Here is a 21,498-nt window from a genome sequence, read left to right as displayed (position 1 = left end):
TGCAATTTGTTCACCTTTGTTAATGTTAAGAATATAATTTTGGGATAACGTGCAGGATACACATTAAATAGTAAATCATTCCTAGCTCGTGTGATTGTATTAACTCTATTGTATCTCTATTTTTTGCTTGCATTAAGCCACACATTCTCAGATATAAAGAGTAACTGCCCACTTAAACATGTTCTTTAAACTGTAAACTGAAATATGACACTTATGCGATGAAACATTACAATGCTGGTGTTAATATTGATATTTCTTATCCACATTTATAAAAAAAATAGGCATTCAATGGTTGTATATGGCTCAAAACGCCTAGTACTGCTTGAAATCAGTCCCAATCGTAGACTGAATATCAGAAGTGGATGTAACCATTGTGACGTCACTCATTGTTTGTGGACTACTGTTTTGAAGCCTTGAGTTCGGTGCTTTGGCCCTCACCATCTTGGATTAAAGCTGTCACCGTCTTGGCTTATTTGCAACTAATGAACGGATGTGACCTTATTTGAACTGTGGAGAAGGGACATAGAGACGCCGTATACGGCTCTAGTAGGGTAGCAACCTGTCAATCACAGTAAGCCCGCCCTAAAGCATACTCTATTTAATTCTAAATGGAATCATAATTAACTAAATGAACATCATGCTGTGTTGAAGAAGGACTTGTTACTAGCGATTTAGACCATAAACTCATGTTTACAATGTTTACTGAGGTAATAAATCAAGTGAGAAGTAGGGTCATTTTCTCATACACTTACATACAATCTGACTTTATTTTGCAACCAGAGCAGTCGCCCCCTGATGGCCATTAGAAGGAATGCAAGTTTAAGACACTTTGCATTGGCTTTACTTTTCAAAACTGGAGGTTGCCGTCTCGTCCTAATTTTACAAGGACAATTCTGAATTCAATTTGACAGTTTGGGACTACTTTTTCAAAATGATGCAGTGGGTGGACTAATGCTGTGTTCACACTTCAAGCGAACCACCAACAGGCTTCAAGTCATTTTAAAAAGGGAGCCAGTCAATGAGGCAACAAAATGACACCCCTACGCAAGCCTCTGTCCAAAGAAGAGGTGAAGCGTCAACCAATCGTAGTTATTTTTCACCATGTTACATTTTATCTAAAAAATCTTTTGCAAAAAGTTCAACATTTACTTTTATTAATTAATTAACGATTAATTGATTATCAAAACAGTTTTCTGTTGATTGACAACTTAATCCAGCTCTACAATCAAGCGTCCATTGATATGTGGTGGATTTAATGTTATTAACATATACTAGTATTTCAAGGGAGATACATTTGAAAACCTTATTTGATGGTGTTGATTCAAGTGTGTTTTACATATTTATTATTATAATTATTATTTAGAATAATAATATCAATATTAATGTTAATTGTATTATATGTGTTATTATTATTATTATTATTATTATTATTATTATTATTATTAGGATGCTTTATATGTAAATCTATGTCTGTTCTTACTTAGTTTGCAGTAGAATAAATGTCCCTGTGAAAATAAAGTTGAAAATAAAGTCATTATGTCATTTTAGTGCGTTGTTTAGCCAAATCTTCTTTGGTGTTTGAAGTCATACATCAAATTGAATGTTATTTTTTGATAACAATTACATCAGCATGAAATTGGTAAACATTTTCTAACAAAAAAAACCACACACATTGATGGTCTTCCAAAGTGTGAAATAGGAGTTTACGTGTGGCTCTTGAACGCAGCACAAGTCCTCGCCTCTTTTGTCGCTGAAAATAGGCCCTAATACTCTCTGACAGTCGGGTTTAGTTGGCTGCTGCGGACGGCGCGTCATGTTGTTTATTCCCCTGGTTTTAGATGGAGCACCTGTGTTTAACTTTTATAACTTCGTGCTGCAACAGAAAACTCTGGATCGTGTTTCTGTTTCACTCTGTAGTGTAGTTCATGTCTTTACTATGTCTGAACCAGTTGAGATGATCAGCCAGCTTTGTGGATAGAAACCTAAATCATGCGTGGTTTCCTACAGTCAAGGTGTAGTCTCCTATTGGTTTCCATGCGGGACTCTTAACTTTGACTGAAGCGGGAATGGAGAAGTCCCTTCCCGTGGCTCCGCACTCCCTGGCTCTGGTGCTGTCGAAGGCTTGCGGGGAAGATGAAGGAGACCCCCCATCATCATCATCATCATCATCACCATCACCACCATCACCACCGGCCGGGCTCTCACTGAAGTTACAGCATCAAACCGGCTACGAGGTATTCGCCAGCTTCAAATCCGTAAACATGCAGCACTTTTGGAACAAGGCGCTGACACACGCGCTCTCTCAGATCTTCTTTCTGGGATGGATTGATGAGCACGTGCTGCTGATTCAGGGCAAAGAAGTTCATCTTCAGGTCCTCAGGAACGGATGGACCAGACGGACCCTCAAACCCCCACAGGGCTTTGACATCCAGTGCATAGGTGAGTGTGTGAGGAGACATGCTGCTGCTGCTGCTGCTGCTGCACAGGGAGTCCTTCACATCAGAGATGTTGTTTTCAGTCTACATGGATGTGTTTTGGTGTAATGGAGACACGCTGAAGTTCCTGTTATTGATGTGTGATTTGGAAACAAGGTGGTCTCCTCCTCTTTGCATGGAAAATGTGGCCTGCAGCAGGGCCACAAAACCATGCCTACCAAAGCAGACTCATCCACCAGTAAAAAGAGGAATGTAGAACATAAGATGCGCAAATTAACAGGAAAGGAGTGTTTAATAACACGTTATTAAATCTGACTAATCTTGACTGCAGAGTTTGTACGGAGATGACTAGAAGACACAAATAAAGGGATTAAGACTTTATTTTAACTCTGGTTGGCCATAATAACTTGCATACCATTTAGCAGTATTTCCATTTACGCTGTAGACGTCAGTCGAGAACTGTAGAAGTGAGACTTAAGTCAGATTTAGTCACAAAAATGAGGACATGAACTGCTCTCCGACTTCACTCACTTGAGACAACGTCTTAAATTGGAGACACTAACCTTCTTTGAGAGACTGTAAAGTTCTACTTTACTTAATAAGTATTAATGTTATAGTTAACATGACTGCGGTTGTGATGGTTGTTACTTTTGTTATTGGGTCTTTCTCATAAGAGACATCTCTAACCTCCAGAATAAAAAAAAATAACATTCAACCTTTCATTTTAATTGTCAGCACTCGGAGACTTTAATGACTTGAAGAGTCTCTCAGCTTACTTATGAAGACCTGAGACTTGGTTTGTAGGATGAGTGCACTGTTGTTACTTCAAATGCAAACTAGGTGCTCAAGTTAACAAGGAATCAAACGTGAAAAAAACAACTCTGTAACGCTAACTGTCTTATTGGAAGATTCTTTAGTTTACCAAAGTGTCCGAATGTTTAAAGACACTTCCTGTTTATAGTCCTCAAGAAAACCTGAATCTTTATCAGAGATTGAGATTTGGTCTGGGAAGTGGATTTTTCTGAATTGACTTGATTCACTCGAGACTTTGGATTTGCCACAACAGAGCTAAAAACATCTTTGTGTCTTGTCAGTTTATATTTGTGATTTCCGTTTCTCTTTGTCCATGCAGTTACCTTTGATAATCTTAATATCTTTCTGATGGATTTACCTGCAGTCGTTGGCTCCTCAGAGCTCTGCTGGTTGTTTAATGCTGATTGGTATTAAACCTAATATGACTTTCCATTATTTATGATTATGAGTGAAAATACTTCCCCCTGAGGTTTTTATATGATACTATTTATTCCCTCTGTGAGTCAAAACAAGTTGTATGAAACCAGTCGTAGCTAGTCCGATGCATTTAGGCAGCATCTCACCTTATAACCTCAGCTGCTTCATATCAGGTAGTTTACTCATTCAGACAGAGGAGACAGGACTCAGTTCTACTCCAGTCAAACATTCCCACACTCATACTCATCTTCTCCTGACAAGGCTATAACTCATGTATGTGCTGGGACAGGTTTGGCTGACTTTACTGTCAGCAAGTCAAACCACTGCTCCCATCATACTGCCCTCGCAAGCTTTTTTTATCCGAGTGTGTGTGCAAATGAGAGCTTAAATGGCGTACAGCGTGTCATTGATTACCTTATTTATGTCAGTTTCACAATAGAGCCTCAGTTTAGATCGTCAGTGCCATCAGGGAGCAGCATCAACCTGTAGCAGAGATAACGGAAAAGGTTAGAAAATACTCGTTTGTTTGGTAAAATGATCACTGTGGTGATATTTTACACCGCTAATCCGGCATATTCAAAACTGCACACATCAAAGATTTGTTTTAACAATGGGTCAAATGAGTTTGTGTTATGCAAAAGGTGTTTAGTTCCCTTTAGCTCTAGAGAGCGTTTAAGCATCTTTCAGCTTATTGTTTTTCGCAGCATGCAACCATCATTACAAATTGATCAACTTTTATGAAATAAAGCAGGAACCTTCTGATAAAATGAGCAGAGGTGTTATATTAAACATCAAATTCCTTATATTGAACAATTAAAGCCATTGTTAAGCTCTTAATCTGATGACTAAATTGCTTATTCAAACTTGATCAGAAGAAACATCTGGATCTTGGCAGCTTATCATCTCTGCTAAACAAACCCTGTACCCGGTAAAGAAGTTAAAGCTGCTGTGATCATTATTTGTATAAAAACAATGGATTTAATTAGTATGTTTAATGTGAAAGGTAGTCACTCATTGCCAACAGTTCCACTCAGCTGTATCTTAGCTCACTGTTTTGGTTTAACGGCCTGCGACTTTGCTGATCTTTTTCACACCGACTGCTCTCATTTGCATCATTTCCAGCAGCTCTGTGTAAATAGGGAGCTGTTTGGTTCTTTTCCCGGGGAAAACCTTGTATAACAGTATCTGCCTGTAGTTTTCCAGATATTTGAACTCAAAGTTTGGGATTAAACAGTTTGTATAAAGTCAGCTCTGTGGCACCTGCTGCTATGGCTCAACTCTGACCAGACTCTACAGCTCCTTTCATGTTATCAGATTTCTACATTTAGCTGCTGGACATTGATTGTATTGACTGAATAAGATATGTTATAGTCCAAAGGTAAATCTTAAAATGATTGCGATTTTGTGCTTTTTTTCTGAGTCTTTCTGTCTGTCTGTCGGTAGAAGTGACGTGGTTTCACTGACACTACTGGAGCAAACACAGATAAGCTGTGGAATGTTTGTCTTATAGCTAATAAATCACCAGACTCTATAATGCCAAAACCAACAGAGTTTATATGCTGTTGGTCCACATGCAGATATATATATATATATATTTCACCCCTAAACTAATAATAATCTACGGTTAAAAATAATTTAGTTGTGTCGTTACAGTGTATTCAGTGGGAAAGTGGCCCCCACATTACTGGGCAGCATAATCAATCTTTAGCTTAATAGTAAGCTCATTTGAATTCAATCAGGAGTTACTTTTTAACCATTTGGCCTTCTTGAGATCACCTGAAACAGATCTAGCTTGCAAAAGGTTTTTTGGGGTGTTGATTTTCTAGTATGGGCTGCAAGGTGCTGTGTGACTCATTTACTCAGATGTAGTGACAAGTTCAAACAAAGTTTAGACAAATTATGCTGTTAGTTAACTGTGAGCATTTGGAATGATGAACACTTGTAAAGTCATGCAACAGTGTTTTCTTTTATTAATGAGAGATTTTGGACAATTAAATGCATCTGAAATGGGTTTTTTTTTTGTTTTTATGAAGATGTATTAAACAAAAGACTAGAATACATAAATATAAAACAACAAAAACAAACAGGCTAGAGGGAAACAGGAATGGATTAAAGAAATAAAAATAATATATAGATTATTTAAATGATCAAGTATTAAATGGCTGAAGTCATACAGCTTTTGTCAAATGAATTTGATGTGATATATTTAAAACATAAAGGGGTGCACATTTCTCACATATGAGTGCTACATGTTTATATAATGCAGATTATCCACCAAACTGCCTGGGAGGGTTTGATTAGGGCTGAGAGGCAAAAAAATAGCTGGATTGCAACATTTAGACAAAAGTTGTGATTAACCGAGGGACTTTGTATCCGTTAACAGGATATAAACAATGGACTGGGAGGAGTGAGTGCTCGTAAGGAAGGAAAAGTGGAGCATTTGTTCAGGAAAACACTATGGCACTGCATTCCCTGCTACAGCAGAGGTCTCCAGTGGAAGGAAAGGGAGGGTCCCACTGGAGAATTGGGGGAAATGTTTAACGCAGCAGAGGGATTTGTTGCCGTATATCTTAATGTCAGATGTGTTATGTAGGCTGTGGGTTGTGGTTAGACTTATTTTGTCTCTTTACTCATTGTCTGGCCTTAAGAGTTTACTGTGAAAAAGACATGTGTTGTCCTAAATGTTCCACTGGAGGGCAGACCACCGGCAAAAATGGTCATTTGCAAGGAAGTTGGATGAATTTGTAGCAGGCCACAAATCCTTTAAAGCTCAGAACTAGTGTCTTCTACATCAGGATAGTTCTATCCCACTACTGATAAGTTAATATGAATGCAATGCAACATCTGTGAAGGATTTATCCCGCATGCTGAGTTCATTTAATTACAATTTAATTGGTCATTTTTTGGTGCTTTTAGACAAATCCAGTCTTGATATGAGTTGATGTTCTCCACCTTAAAGACAGTTGATACACAACTATAACAAAATATAACGAGATTCCAACATTTTTAGTGACGGCTTTATAGATGTTGGTCGGTGTGACTGGTAATCCACCGACTTTTCATTTAACACCATCATCAGGTCAGAATTTAAATTTGTCTAACACCTTCTAAACCAACCATAATTAAGTACTTATTGGCGAATGTTAACATGCGAAGGCGTTCCACATGGCAAATATTATACCTGTTAAACATCAAAATGCTAGCATGTCATTGTGAGCATGTTAACGTGATTACAATAATGCTACACATTAATGACGTTCATTAGCTAAATGCCAATTTAGCCGCATTCAGTCCATTATTTATACATTTCCTTGATATTTCCTCAGTTACATCGTTTGTTCTTTTTGTCTGCAAGATGTAAGAAAACAGTGAAAAATGCTCATTAGTTTACCGTATCGCTCAAATTGATCTCTTTAAATGTTTTGTCTGACCAATAGTCCAAATCCAAAAGATATTCAGTTTACTGTCATGTATGCACTCCCGAAAAAGTATTAGATTATCCCATATGACCAGTGGATGTTAAGCATATTTGCTTAAATATTGACACAATTAAACCGCTTATCAAATTTGTTTCCAAATTATTTTTCGTTGACCGACTAATAAATGAATCGACTAATGTTCCAGACTCTAACTGCCTCACATTTGAAATGAGAAGGATTTTCCATAACATATCTTGCAAATCATTGTTGTCACTGTGGATACATGTATTTTTTAAGAAGATGTCTTTCCAATATTAGGACATCTTGCTCTTCATTTTCTCCCAGTAAGTGTAATTGTTGTCGTAACACAAGTGTTGAAGGATCTCCATGTTTCAGCAGCGATGCAGGACTATTTTCTGTCCCTCTAACAGGCGTCTCCGTCCCCGTCTATGTGGCGTCTGTCTGCTGCTATCTTGAGTAACTGGCTCTTTAAGGGAACGGCACTCAAAAGGTAACAGCTATGAGATCATCGGCTTGCGTCGTCATGGCAACAAAGGCTGTTGCAGCACTACTGAGAAATAAAATGGCTGGCGTGGTGTCGCTCTCCCTCTCCCTCCTCCTCCTCCTCCTCCTCCTCCTCCTCCTCCTCCTCACCCCTCCTTCCCTTCCTCTCCTCTTTCTCTTTGGTATCAGTGAACTGGAGCAGATTGGTTGTGACACCGCCTCCCCCTCCCCCCTCCTCCTCCACCCGTGGCCCGTCCTGCCCTCTCACTTTGCTCCTTATTCTGTCCCTCCAACCGTCCATTCACACTCCACACATGTGAGTCAGCAGCTAGCAGGAGCTGCCACTCTGGACGTGATGAAGGTGATGCTTTGGGGTTCTTACTTTTTCCCACACAGTATTAGTTACTGAATCAACCGGTGGAAAAGCACCGATGAGACACAAACCAGGACGTGGTAGAATGAGTCCCCTTTAGTTGTGGCCCTGTCAAGTCTTTAGCTTCAGGTGGGACACCAAAAAGAGGACGGATGGTGGTTTAAGGGGGCCCCTCGTCCTCCAAGAGCAGAGGGTGAGGGAACACGAGAGGAAGGAGGGTGAGGATGGAAATTCATCCAGAGATTCAGAAGCCTGAGCTATTCCCCGGACATCATCTGAGGGCAGAATATATATATATTTATTTATTTCCTTGTGTGTGTTTCGAGCTGTTGATATTTGCTCTCCTCTCTGCCTTATGCATGTCCTCGATCTCTCTCTCTCTCCCTCTCCCTCTCTCTCTTGCATCCTCTCCTCCCCTCCCCTCAGCCTCAATCACCCAGACACAGACGCATGCATGCTCACGCAGAATCGCGCGCAGCAGGCGGATGCGCGCATACACACTTTCTCTCACACACACACACACACACACACACACACACACTCACACTCACACACACACACACACACACACACACACACACACACACACACACACACACACACACACACACACACACACACACACACACACACACATACTCACACACCCTTCCTGGAGGTGCTGGGAGCAGCTGCAGCATTAGCGTTGAAAGAGATTTGCCGTTGACTGGAGTTTGCATCCCCCCCTGTTAATGAATGGATGCCACGGCGATAGAATCGGGAGCTTCTTCCGTTGGATTGCGGGAAACGGTGGATTTCTATTCTTGAAATTTATTTATTTATTTCTATGCTCTCCATTTTTTTCTCCCCACCCTCTCCTGGTGTGCTGTTGTCGAAAGGACGATGGGGTCTTGTGCTTGATCGGCTAAAGATGGAGGTGAACGTGGCGTCTCCGGTGCTTTGCATACTACTGAGGTTTCACTGCCTGTTGGGGTGAATGGAGCTTTTATTTTTATTTTTTTAAGTGGGCTCTTTTGTTTTCCGGGGATCGGCCGAGCACTCCTGTGGTGAATTGAGCTATTGTCGAAGACTGGGCCTCTTAAGCTTTGAATATTTGACCGTCCATCTATCCCCTCCTTTTCTCCCCCCCAGTTACCTTCTACTCAAAGAAAAGGAACAAGCGGATCCTAAAAAAAACCTCCACAGAAATCTCTCCTCACCGTCCTCCTTGCTTCCAATGCCCCATTTCCCTCATCTCTACCCCTGCCCCCCCACCTCTCTCCTGCTCCCTCCTCCCACATCAGAGCGGCTACGTAATGTGCCTCCCTACGCATGCAAATGGGGATGCTACAAATGGTGGCTGGGACTGATGCCGATGAAAGGGTGATGCCTCGCGCAATCACCTGCACCTCCGCCGCCGCCGCTGCTGCTGCCGTCGCTCCAGATCAGCCTGGGAGAGCCCAGCAGCCCATGACAACCACCCACAGTGCGAACTCGGTCGTTTGTAGCTTGCTCGTGGATGTAAATGAGACGTGTGTATGTGTGTGAAGGCGCACACTGGTTCCTGCCATGTCTGGTGTGTGATCGCTCTAGCGGGACGTTCTTACTGATGCGGGGGAGGCACTGAGCCTGAGGTTGGTCGACCTCCCCCTGCACACACCCCCCTTTCCCCACCTCCCTCCTTCCTCCCCCTTCTCCCCCATTCCACCAGCCTCCCCTCCCCTCCCTCCACTTTATCCCAGCCCCCGGGGGTGAAGGCCACCTGGTAAAGGGGTCACGATGAAGAAGAACCGCAGCAGCAATCTGCGGCGGGCCTGGCCCAGCCCGGAGCTCGCCGAGCGCCCGCTGGAGCACAATCTCTCCCGTAGTGAGAAAGACATCCGTGTGCAGAAGCAGCATCTCCCTCCCCCTCCCGCTCCTCATTTCTCTCCGTCCCCGCCAAGTTATCGTGCACCAGGTGAGTCTTTGACAACTCCCACCGACAGAGGCTCCACCCACTCTCTACGCAGAGAAGACACAGTTTGATTTGGGGGCAAAGGGCAGAGTTCAAAATGGACAGAAATGATTTCCTACTTCCTCTTTTCATAACTTGTATTGTTGAATGTATCAAGTGAGGTGAAATAGAAATAGAGGAGATATTTTGAATTATTACATCTAATTATACATCTTATTAAAAGCGCTATTGGACACTCATTTGGCTCACTTTAAAATTCTAAATTCTATTTCTGTGGGTCCTAATCCCCATTTTACTTCCTGACATTATTCCCATCCCCTGCATATTTACTAACCTATTTTTAAAAATGTTTTGTGTCATTATCTATATATTTTATACACCTTCAAAAAAGTTAAGTCATTGTACAATACATCAGTGGCATCACCCCTGTGCGAAATTTTGTGTCAGGTTCATATTTTGTGTTTGTTGATATTACAAAAGGGCTTCTGGGCGATCTTTCATCATGAACTAATGTCTTTACCAAGAAAATCTCATCTGTTATGTCCCTTTTATGATAGATTTAGCACATATCTCTATGCTGTCTTTCTTGCTTCATTACGAAAACATAAATACGACAAATCATTCCGATACTACACTATACGATACTAAACAAGCACAGGATGGGGATCCAGCTTTTCTCATGTTTACTAAAAAAACAACAGAGAGTAAATCCTGGTAAAGCCACATACAGCTTAAGGGGCTGTGATACTAAGCAGAGATAACGTCATCGTGCTGCTTCACTGACCGTTCAGCTGAGTGTGGTGAGGAGACAGGGCCCTGCACATATATCAGCTCAGGTAGAAGAAGTGTCGACAGTAAAATGATCACAAAACATAAAACAGCGATCGATGAGGCAACGTTAACGCATCTGTTTATCCGTCCACATATCAGAAGGCATAATGTAAGGTTAAAAATCAAAGATGGAGGCTTTCGATGGTATATTTGGTCATCGTATCGCATGACTCTCTCTATCGATCACCAGATTTAGGTCAGAGGACAGGGTCAGCTACAGCAAAGATGCTGCAGCGATGGCTTCAGTGTGCTGCGTTACAACCTTTGAGCAGGGCAGATGTTTGCTCTCAGAGGGGCTTGAAGCCGTGCCGTCTGGTTGTAGGATGATCTCACTACTCACTACTGCCGACAGCAAAGCCAGCTTAATTCGACAAAGGCTACAGAGGATGTCTGTGTGTGAGCTGTCAATGTGGCGCTAACGTCAGTTTATATTTTGTTAAATTAAAAAAGATTGTGTAAGGTTTCATTTCTGTTTGTGCGATCATGTGACCTGAATAACGACGTTCGTCAGGACTCAGGTGATCTCACACTATGGCAGCAGCTGCCTCGTTATGCTAAGCTACGACGAACAGGAGGAACGAGAGGCTAACGGAAGCACAGAGAGGAGGGGTGGAGCTGTTGGAGGCAGCGTGCAAGCTGCTGCTGTTTGACCATTACATCATAGCTTCACACGCTGCGCCTGCTGTTCATTCATGATCTAACAGTTGTGCCTCCTCCTCCTCCTCTTTCTCCTCCTCCTCCTCCTCCTCCTCCTCCTCCTGCAGGTGACGTGTCTCCGATCAGCATGTCACCTATCAGCCAGTCACAGTTCATCCCGCTGGGGGAGATCTTGTGCCTGGCCATCTCTGCTATGAACTCTGCCCACAAGCCTGTCAACCAGGAGGCTCTGGTGGAGCACCTCACTGCCAGCTTCCCAGGTACGCTGCTCTGACCTCCTTCTTACAAAATGGGACTGCACAAAGCATGCAGAAACTGATTTTTGAATACATTGTGTGGCATGTGTTAGAAAATTAGCAGTTACTGTAAATACTAAGGTAAAAAATGCTGATTATATACATCTGCGCATGTTTCATACCTGGTTTATTATCTCCTGATCTGTTATTTGTTACTATCTACATGTAGACAAGCCTGGTTCAAAGAGCAAAGTAATGATATATGTAGGCTTTAAACATCTATTGATCTCACATTTCACTGATTGATTGAGTATTGAGATATTTCATCATGTACAATCTTGCTAAAAAGATAATGTTTCAACGGGGATAGATCTGAAACATTAGGCAAATAAGCGATCAGTAAATGGGCTCACATTTTGATAATCGATTATTCCTTTTATATATCATATATGACAGTAAACAGAATATCTTTGGATTTTGGACTGCTGTGTTTGCAAAATGACATTTTGAAGATATCGCGTTGAGAAATAATAGTTGACATTTTTCACAATATTCTTACATTTTATAGAAAAAATGTCATGCAGCCCTAAACTTGAATAAAAAATACAGGCCTAAAAATGAAGAAAAACACTTCAGTTTCCCATTCTTCTCTCCTTTTTCTCTACTCATACTGTGTTCGGTTTTCTTTACAAGTGATACATACACATTGATTTATGGGATATTTTCTATGAATACATTGTGTTGTTAAAGTGATTTGAAGACCCTAAACCAGTTTATCTACTTTTAAAAACAACCAGACCCGTATTCATTGTTAAACTTCAATTCAGTGACATCATGGACGTAGCACATTTCCTGTTATTACAAAATGATTATCTAATCACATTATTATTATTATCTCTCCTTAAAAGGCATGTTTATTTGAAGTGGGGTTGTATGAGGTACTTCTCCATTGTCAGTGCGTTATCTACAGTAGATGGCGGTCGGCACGTCCCTACTTTGGCGAAACAGCCTTGAGTACAGTTGCAGGAGCAAACCAATGTACTGTTGTAGGCAGGGGCAGCAGCAAAACAGATGTAACAACCTAAAAGGAAGGTCCACTTACATTTTTTTTAAATAATCAATATCCGTTTAAGCATATGCTATATTTAGAATATCTCAGCTTTATCTTGCTGACAGACAGCCCTTTATGACGGGGAACTGAACTTCAAAGCCACGAGACTCTGTTGACAAAAACAGTATAGATAAATTTCACTTTCAGTTCAATTCCCTGTGTGAAAATATTCTAACTATAGCATACACTTAAACTGATATTGTTTTTTATAGGTGGCCATTTCTTTTAAGATGCCAAAATATGTTTTAGCAGTACTTTGCTCTGCTACAGTGCTGGTACTCTTGTCTGCTTCTACAAACTTTAGCCGTCCTGACCACCATCTACTGTAGGTAATAGAATGACTATGGATGAGTACCACATACAACCCCAATACAAACAATCCGAACTATCTTTTAGCCAATTCTTAGAGCAGTTTTAACATAAAGTAAAACAAAGATTTCCCAGGTTCAAAAAAATACTATGATCCGTTATTTCATGACTCTAAATTATTGCCTTGTTCCAAAAAAAGGTTCACAATTGTTTATTTTAATGGTTGAATATACGTAATGTTTTAACATTATAGTTTTTTTGCTCTTTACTAAAATGCATAAAACAATTAAATCCTAAAATGAATCCAAACACTATGTTTAAAAGCACAGGTTGTATCACTGTGTTACCGAGTTGTCAGTCAAATTTGGGAATGGGAAGCATGTCCCTCAAATTTATCTTTATTTCGATTTATGACGCCTCAGTGAAAAGGCGTTGAACTTATAGGTTGCACCATTGCTGTGTAAAAACACACAGGGGCTGATGTAATGTCAGGCAACACAAGATCATGCTAGACAAAGGTTATGAATGATGTTTATTTAAAAAATTGAATTATTTTGTAAGGTTGATTTTAGTAATTTATACAAGCTAAGCTCTTGAGGGGACTGATTAAATATCCTCAGGACTCATCTGGGAGTGTTTAGTTTATTAAGTAACATTTGTTAAACACATTAAATCTGAGATCATGGTATCAGTTTTATAGAATTATACAAGTCATGGACACTACTAAAAATGCCTGAGGATTTGTGTGAGATGTGGTAATTGTCAATTTAGGAAAACTCAGGTTAGTCAACAAAAAATAAAAATGCTTGTCTAATATGAAAAACTCACCTACATGATTTTAATGCAGAAAATACCTGCAATGATTTTTTTTATAATTTTCAAGAGAATAAAATAATATATTTTACTTTTTTTATTAATCATTATTCATCAAAAAAATATAAAGAAACATTCAATGTTCAAAACATTCAAACAATGAATAGCTGTTAAAACTCTGATGTACGCACCAGTACGTCCGTCTTTACAAATGTTATTTTAATTTATTTATTTATGTGCTGTGAAGAAAAATTCAAACCAATGCTAGTTAAACTTAATTTATAGTGAGATAATAATGTTTTCAAACATACTGTCAAGCCTCGTTTTAGAGAAATGCGAATAAAAGGTTGTACAATACATCAACAATATCTCTGATGAAATGGTGCAAACATGAAAAACGTGCCAACTTTGTTTTGAACATTTCAATCTTCATAAAAATTATATAAAGCATGAAAGAAATTTTTCGAATAGAAATATGCGGAATATGCTTTTTTAATAAGATGGGGAATTTAAGGGGAACAGTTCAGTGTAGTTTGAGCTTCAAAACATTTTTCTAAATTCTGGAAAAAATTAAGAAATATCTCACATCATCCTCACCCACTCCTATCTTTCACTCCTCATTTTTCTTATATTTAAAATGCCTTTGGTGAGATTATATATGTTTCATTTATATTTTAACTGATCTTAACTCATGCATTGGGTGACTGAAACATCATGGAAGTTCAACATTATATTTTTACTAAAAAACTATTTTTTTCTTCAGCTTTAATCTGTTAATTTGGATTATTTAACGGTCTCCAAATTGTCTCCATGCTCCAACAAAATATTCAAAATGTCCTGTGTTTGAATTTCTTTATGCAAATACAAAATGTAATCTGAAATTTATTTATGCTTCAACTCTGTCTGATCTGTGTTTCCTTCAGGCGTGCCTACACCCAGCTCAGAGGTTCTGCGACATACCCTGAACATGCTGGTGCGAGAGAGGAAGATCTACCCAACTCCAGAGGGCTACTTCATCGTCACCCCCCAGACCTACTTTATCACTCCTTCCCTCATCAGAACCAACAACAAGTGGTATCACCTGGATGATCGGCTGCAAGAGCGCCAAACGCAACAGTCACAGCAACAACAACAACAACAACAACAACAACAAACACAACAACAACAGCAGCAGCAACCGCAACAGCAAACTCAGCAATGCACTTCGCCGCCTCAGTCTGGCAACGTTACACCATCTACACCTGGCTGCCTGAGAGAGAGGCCTCCACGCAAGAATCACAATGACTCATACAACTCCTATCGCGAAGACTCGTCCAGACTTCACAGTAGTAAGTCACCAAAGGAGCACAGGGGAGATTCTTATCAAAGTAAGCCCCCCAAGGATCACAATGGCGGGGAACCTCCACCAAGCACGTCAGCCAAGGAGCACCGAGGAGAACCTCCGTCATACCCTCATCCCCCTCTTCCCACGTCCCCTCCTGCCAAGCAACCGCCGCCTCAAGAGCCCGCTGAGAAGAGCAAAGGCATCACTTCTTTCCCTTATAAAAGTGACACTCTGACCAAAAAGAAAGAAGGAAGTGGTGGCGGCGGCGGCGGAAGCGGCGAGAAGCAATCCAAAAGGTTCGGCCTCAGGCTCTTCAGGCTGAGTTTTAAGAAGGACAAAATGCGGCAGCTGGCCACCTTCTCGGCCCAGTTCCCGCCAGAGGAGTGGCCTCTTCGTGACGAGGAGGTGCCGACCACGCCCATTCCCCGCGAGGTGGAGATGGAGATTATCCGCCGAATCAACCCTGACCTAACAGTGGAGAATGTGGCAAGGCACACGGCGGTGATGAAGAGGCTGGAGGAGGAGCGGACGCAGAAGAACAAGGCGGGGTCCTCCGCCCAGCACAGTGCGCGGAGCAGGAGGGGGCGGGGCCACAGGAGGGCCCTACACGGGAAGTCCCGCTCACACAGCAAGCCCCGAACCTCCAGGGGAGACCCGTCCGAGGGCTCAAACTGGGACCTTTTGTTCATGGAAAGGGATTACCGCTTCTTTAGCCACTCGTTAGTTCGCTCGCCTCGGGAGGCCATGTACACCTTGGAGCGCAGACGAAGTGGAGGCGCCACATACCTGGTCCATAGCAACCCCAACATCACTGAATCGTACTGCCCTGTCACTCCCGAGTGGGACGTGTCCGGGGAGCTGGCCAAGAGACGGACGGAGATGCCCTTCCCTGAGCCGTCGCGCGGGACGTGCCAGTCCAGAGTGCAAAGAAGTCACAGTCACAATCAGGACAGGAAGTCACGTCACGACAGGTCGGATCAAGCGAAGGAACGCTCCCGGTCCATGGACAACTCCCTCAAGGGCCCGTCACTGGGGGTGCAAGAAGACTTTGAACCCACTCTGGAGGAGCGTAGTCATTACTACACTGACGACGGCACCCTGCGCGCCACGCAGAAGTCCTCCCACTACTCAAGGATCATGTTCTCTGCTGCTAAGTTCCACTCTGATTTTAATGTGCCTGATTTGGGGAAAGGGAGTTTGGACGACTCGAGGATTCGGAGTACGATGGAGAGGAACAAAAGCAGAGACAGCTTGCCATCGTACAATGAGCTAATGGGACTTTCTCCTAAGCCCTCAACAGATGAGTACTTCCAGTGCAATACGTCAAATGAAACAATCCTAACTGCCCCTTCGCCTCAGGCAAAATCAGAATATGACACATTAACCTCATCAGGGGGACTCCGAAAGGGCTCTCCGGCTGACCGCCAAACGCCTCACCTCACCTCTCCGCACACGATGGAGTACAAAGAGGACTTGTCGTCGGCAAAGGGACAGAACGGCTCGGTGCGACTGACGCCAAGCCAGACGCCGGAGCCGGCGCAAAATGCCCGTTTGACGCCACACCAACACAATGTAGATCCGGGAGGGGGAGGAGGCAGTATGGTGATCAAGAGGAAAGAGATCTTCAGCAAGGACACTTTGTTCAAACCTCCACACAATGCCTTGTCCACAGGCTACGTGGACAGCAGCTACACCAAGTCCGGCACATTGCGGAAAGCCTCACATGCCAAATCAACAGAGGCCCTAGACAATCCTGAGCCCCAGCAGCCTTCCAATTCAGCCACTTCCTCAGCGTCACCGGCAGTTTTACAGGGCTGCTTAGAGCCAACAGTCCCCTCCGCCTCCTTTGACTATTATAATGTATCAGACGACGAGGAAGAGGAAGAGGCAGAGGAGGACTCGCACAAAGAGTTGGCCACAGCAGAGGACAGCAAGGACCATGGGGAAGTGGGTGGTAATGGTGGAGGCGGTGGCGGTGGTGGGGAGGGAACCATGCAGTGGTTACTGGAGCGGGAGAAGGACCACGATCTGCAGCGGAAACTGGAGACCAATCTGACCTTACTCAGCCCCAAGGAGACGGAGAACAGCAGCAGCCAGAAGTCAGCCCACTCTGCCCGTTTGGACAGCATGGACAGCAGCAGTGTCACGGTGGACAGTGGATTCAACTCCCCCAGGTATGTGGCCAGATTAACTTGGATGAATGTATCATCTTTTGAAAGTTTGCTCTTTAAAAGTCTTAAACCATATTATATTATTGGTTTAGTGTGGAAGGTAAACTCAAGTAGAACACAATGGGGCCTAAAATATCCCCCAAACATCTGGATCGCTGTCAAAAGGGATGTTGATATCTCGAGGTAAAACAAAAACAAAAAATGTTTTTATGAAAGCTTAACCAAGGTGATAGTAACTCTGATAGCTCTTAGGGAAGATAAAATGTGCTTACTTGTCACATCTACATTGAACTATAGAGGTCGATGCATTAACAAACAAAAAAACGGTCTTGACTTTATATCTAAACTCAGTTGTCACTTTATTAGGTACATCTGTTGAATATACTTTAATCCAATATAATATTTAAGAAGTTCATATTGATTAGAATGTTTTTGGTGAAAGAATCAAATCAATATATGTATTATTGAGGTTGGATTACATTAGAATGTAAAGGTGTAACAAAATAAAGTGCTCAATGAGTGTATATCTGCATTCTATATTTATATTAAATATATCATTTGGCTAGTTTAAGAGCAGCTCTTAGTGATGTGTCCCAATGCTGCTATTTAAATCAGATACAATGTTAAACAGTGAGAAGGACCAGTTTCCTGCTTTAACAACAGTCTAGTAACTTTTTTTGAGTGAAATCCAGCTGAAACAGAACAAACATTGGTTTCTATAAGAAGTGTTCAGTTTCATGCTCACACGGTCATAAATTTGGACCCTTAACTCGGCTGTGGGGTTTGCTAATTTTGTGTAAAGAAGGTTCTGACAGATTATTTCATTACAAACATCAAAGTCTTCAAAATAATGAGCATAACCACAAGTTTCATGCTAAACATTAAATACCTCTATGTTATTCCAATAATTTATTAATATATTAATTCTGTTGGTTGTTGTATGGATAACTGGAAGCGTATTTAAAGCAACCTCGATCACTCAGCTGTGACACTGCAGTGTCTTTGTTTTATTTCCTTCATCTTGATGGCATCAAATGGTTTACCAACCTTTGTTTCAACTTTAGATGAAACAGACAGTTATCATAGTGACACGCAACTCATTTGTAAATGCATGTTGTGTACAGAAAAAAACAGCTGAAGCAAATGATGGATAAAATGCATCAACATGAAATGAATCGTTTAAACTTTATATAACCAACTGCAAACATCTGTTTATCAGACAAACAAACGTTCTAGCTAGCTGCTCCTTGAGTAAAACATGAACACACTGCTGCCATTTAATATCGGTGAATCACTTGTAAACCATTTAAGCACGATTACCCAGACAGTTGTCAGAGAGATAACTCCACCAATTGAATACTGCACTTTCAGAAAGTTGTTGGACCGAATAAATAAAAATAAAAGTCAAATCAGAGCAGCAGAGGCAGAGATATCTTAACTATTTTCTGCCTAGTGTAGGTTAAGCTCCAAATACGCTGAATGCTACACTTCCCATAATGCAACTAAATAGCATCGGTCCTTAGACCCTCCTTCCTGTAACACATGCTGTCCGTCAAGAAATTCTCAGTCAGAGATTAGAAAAAAAATAACCCTGATGACATCATCTGGGTTTTAGAAAGTCTCCATCCGAGGCACAGAAGACATTATACGGCTCTTTTCAAGGGCTTATATTCGTGGAAAATAAATAGAATGAATTATTAAAAATGCTATATAAGCTCCTGAAGAAAATTACTCTTTGAACATAAATATTGGGCTAAAATATATTAAATATATTGTAAATAATGTAAAAGGTGCAATTACATAACATGAAGCATGTGCTATATGTAAAATGTATTATATTAATATGATTTAATGAATTATCAACTTCATATATAGTTATGGCTCCCACTCAGACTCAAAGTTAGATAATTTTTTTTTTTTAATGTATTTTCCTGAATGAATGACGAAAAAACATTTGTGATTATTTGTCTTTTTTAATGTAAGAAACATGGAAGGAATTTGCATTTTTTTTTTCTCAGTAACTTCAATTTATCTGTGTTTTTTTTCAGTCTGCAAAATATTCTGCAAATTCCTTCCATTTATTGTGGTGGTATTCTTATTTCTAGCCAAGCAAACCTTATGAGAAACGCAAACTGAGATTTTTCAGTGCAATTTCAAAGCAAATGCCTGACTTTCTGTTGTCTCTTGTGCAGAACACGTGAAAGCCTTGCATCCAACACATCCAGCATAGTGGAAAGCAATAGACGGCAGAATCCGGCGCTGAGCCCCGGCCACATCGGCACGAGTAGTATCGGACTGCCGTTCAGCTTTCGCGCCATCCCAGAACCCCCCACCACACAGCCTGAGAAACTCCAGAAGTCATCGAACTGCCTGGCCTCCATCACCAGCGTCTGACAGGCAGCACAGACTGAGACCATGAACGGTGGTGGAGGAGGAGGAGGAAGTGAGGGGGTTTCACCATTTTGACCCTCACTTTCCTCAACCAATACACACAAACACACACACGCACACTCACATCTTCAGACTCCTGAGAATCCATTTACTGGGACTGTTACATAAACAGGCATGGCTTCAAGAGACTGTTCCCACAGCTTCAAGAACTTTACTGCAAAAAAGAGAAGAAAAACTACAGAATATCAAGACCAATGTAGGGGAAGAAACCTACCTGAAGTACTTTGATTTTTGGTGACATGGACTCTAGTTTGGCTTATATCAAGATTATTGACTATTGGTATTGGAAAGTAGTAGACTATAGGATTCAAGTTACATTTGGAAATATCAAAAAAACTTTTTATATTACTTAACAATACATGTCCAATTAAATGTTCTCCTTCCTGAAATAGCGTCAAGTTCTTCAGGACAATTCAATGTCAGCACAATGTCGAGACAATAAAAGTTGATCCTGAGAACAACGAATGAAAGATATAAAAACATAAATCAGCTCAGATTTGTGTACCGCAATGCAAATGATGTATGTATACTCGATACTTTTGATATCCTAATTATTATAATGGTGGTATTAAAGATGCTATGTGACCAAAAGTGATGTGTGGACAAAATGAGCTGCACCCCAACACTCGCATGTACATCCCAGATACCTCACAAAACAATCTCACCACGAGGTTCATTTAGTGTCTGATCTGCAGCTTTTGATCGTATCACATGATCTTCCTCGGCAGATAGTTTGCCAAGTTGACAGAAAAATGGAATAATTAACATCTACTATTTCCTGAGCACTTTAAGGACTTTTGTAGTCCATATTTAAGCTTATAGATTGAAAACAGCAGTTGACAAAACAATCTTACCATGCGGCCCATTAGTAGCTGTTCTGGAGCTTTAAGTCATATCACATGATCAGTTAAAATTGCTCAGTATGCTCAGTTAAAATTAAACTGTATATTTTCGAGTGATTGTTTTGTCCACTATGTTTGTAAACCGTTTAATATGAGGAATTTATTTTTAAATTTATTTTTATGTTGGTAATTCTGAGCTGTTTGCTTCGCTTTTATTTCTGGTTTTCACTTCTCTACTCCTCAAAACAGCATTGACATGGTGCATTCTGGTAAATGTAGGCAGAATGATTAGACCATGTAACCACAAGTGCTACAACTTGCAAACTTCAAATGATCATATCTCCCAGATTTAATTTTTCTATATTCAGTACATAATAGTTTGAACACCGCAATTTGTCCAGAGTTGATGGATTGCTGAGTCAAAAACAATTTATGAGCAACTATTTTATAATTATTAATCTTTTAAGTAATTTCCAACCCAAAATGGCAAAAACTGACTTGTGTCAGCTTCTCAAATGTGAATATTTTGATTATATAGGCAATATGATTAATGGAGAAAATATTCAGTAGATTAATTAAGAATTGTAGGCATAATGAGTACAATTTGTGACTACAGTTCCTAAAACTGCCGTAGACTCAGCAGCTGTGGTTGTGAGATAAAAATAAGTTTATATTGTCAATTAAACCTGATTTAATTTTTTATTTTCTTTCGAGAAAAAAAGTTCCGAATAAACTGACACCGGTTCTATCTGTGCATTATCTAGAATAAGCAGACTACTGCTTCTAGCAGGTAATCATTTTAGAGCTAAATGATTAGCAAATATTTTGATAATCAAGGAATTGTTTAAGTAATTTTTCA

The 21,498-nt window shown here is 40.8% G+C and overlaps 1 protein-coding gene across 2 annotated transcripts; it reads left to right on the top strand.

The window, feature by feature from the left end:
- The first annotated feature begins 1,802 nt into the window (after positions 1–1,802).
- On the top strand, positions 1,803–20,674 carry stox2a (storkhead box 2a). Of its 2 annotated transcripts, none has more exons than XM_054604252.1 (4): positions 1,803–2,439; positions 11,490–11,642; positions 14,775–17,349; positions 19,539–20,674. In XM_054604252.1, the coding sequence occupies exons 1-4, from the start codon at positions 2,067–2,069 to the stop codon at positions 19,738–19,740; spliced, it is 3,303 nt and encodes a 1,100-aa protein (XP_054460227.1). In that variant the 5' UTR covers positions 1,803–2,066; the 3' UTR covers positions 19,741–20,674. The 2 variants fall into 2 exon arrangements, with proteins under 2 accessions (XP_054460227.1, XP_054460228.1); XM_054604253.1 differs by lacking the exon at positions 1,803–2,439 and adding an exon at positions 9,860–9,897.
- The last annotated feature ends 824 nt before the right edge of the window (positions 20,675–21,498 follow it).

This window comes from Anoplopoma fimbria, chromosome 9, assembly GCF_027596085.1.
Source record: "Anoplopoma fimbria isolate UVic2021 breed Golden Eagle Sablefish chromosome 9, Afim_UVic_2022, whole genome shotgun sequence".
Taxonomy (NCBI): Eukaryota; Metazoa; Chordata; class Actinopteri; order Perciformes; family Anoplopomatidae; genus Anoplopoma; species Anoplopoma fimbria.
This window is presented reverse-complemented; position numbering and strand designations above follow the sequence as displayed.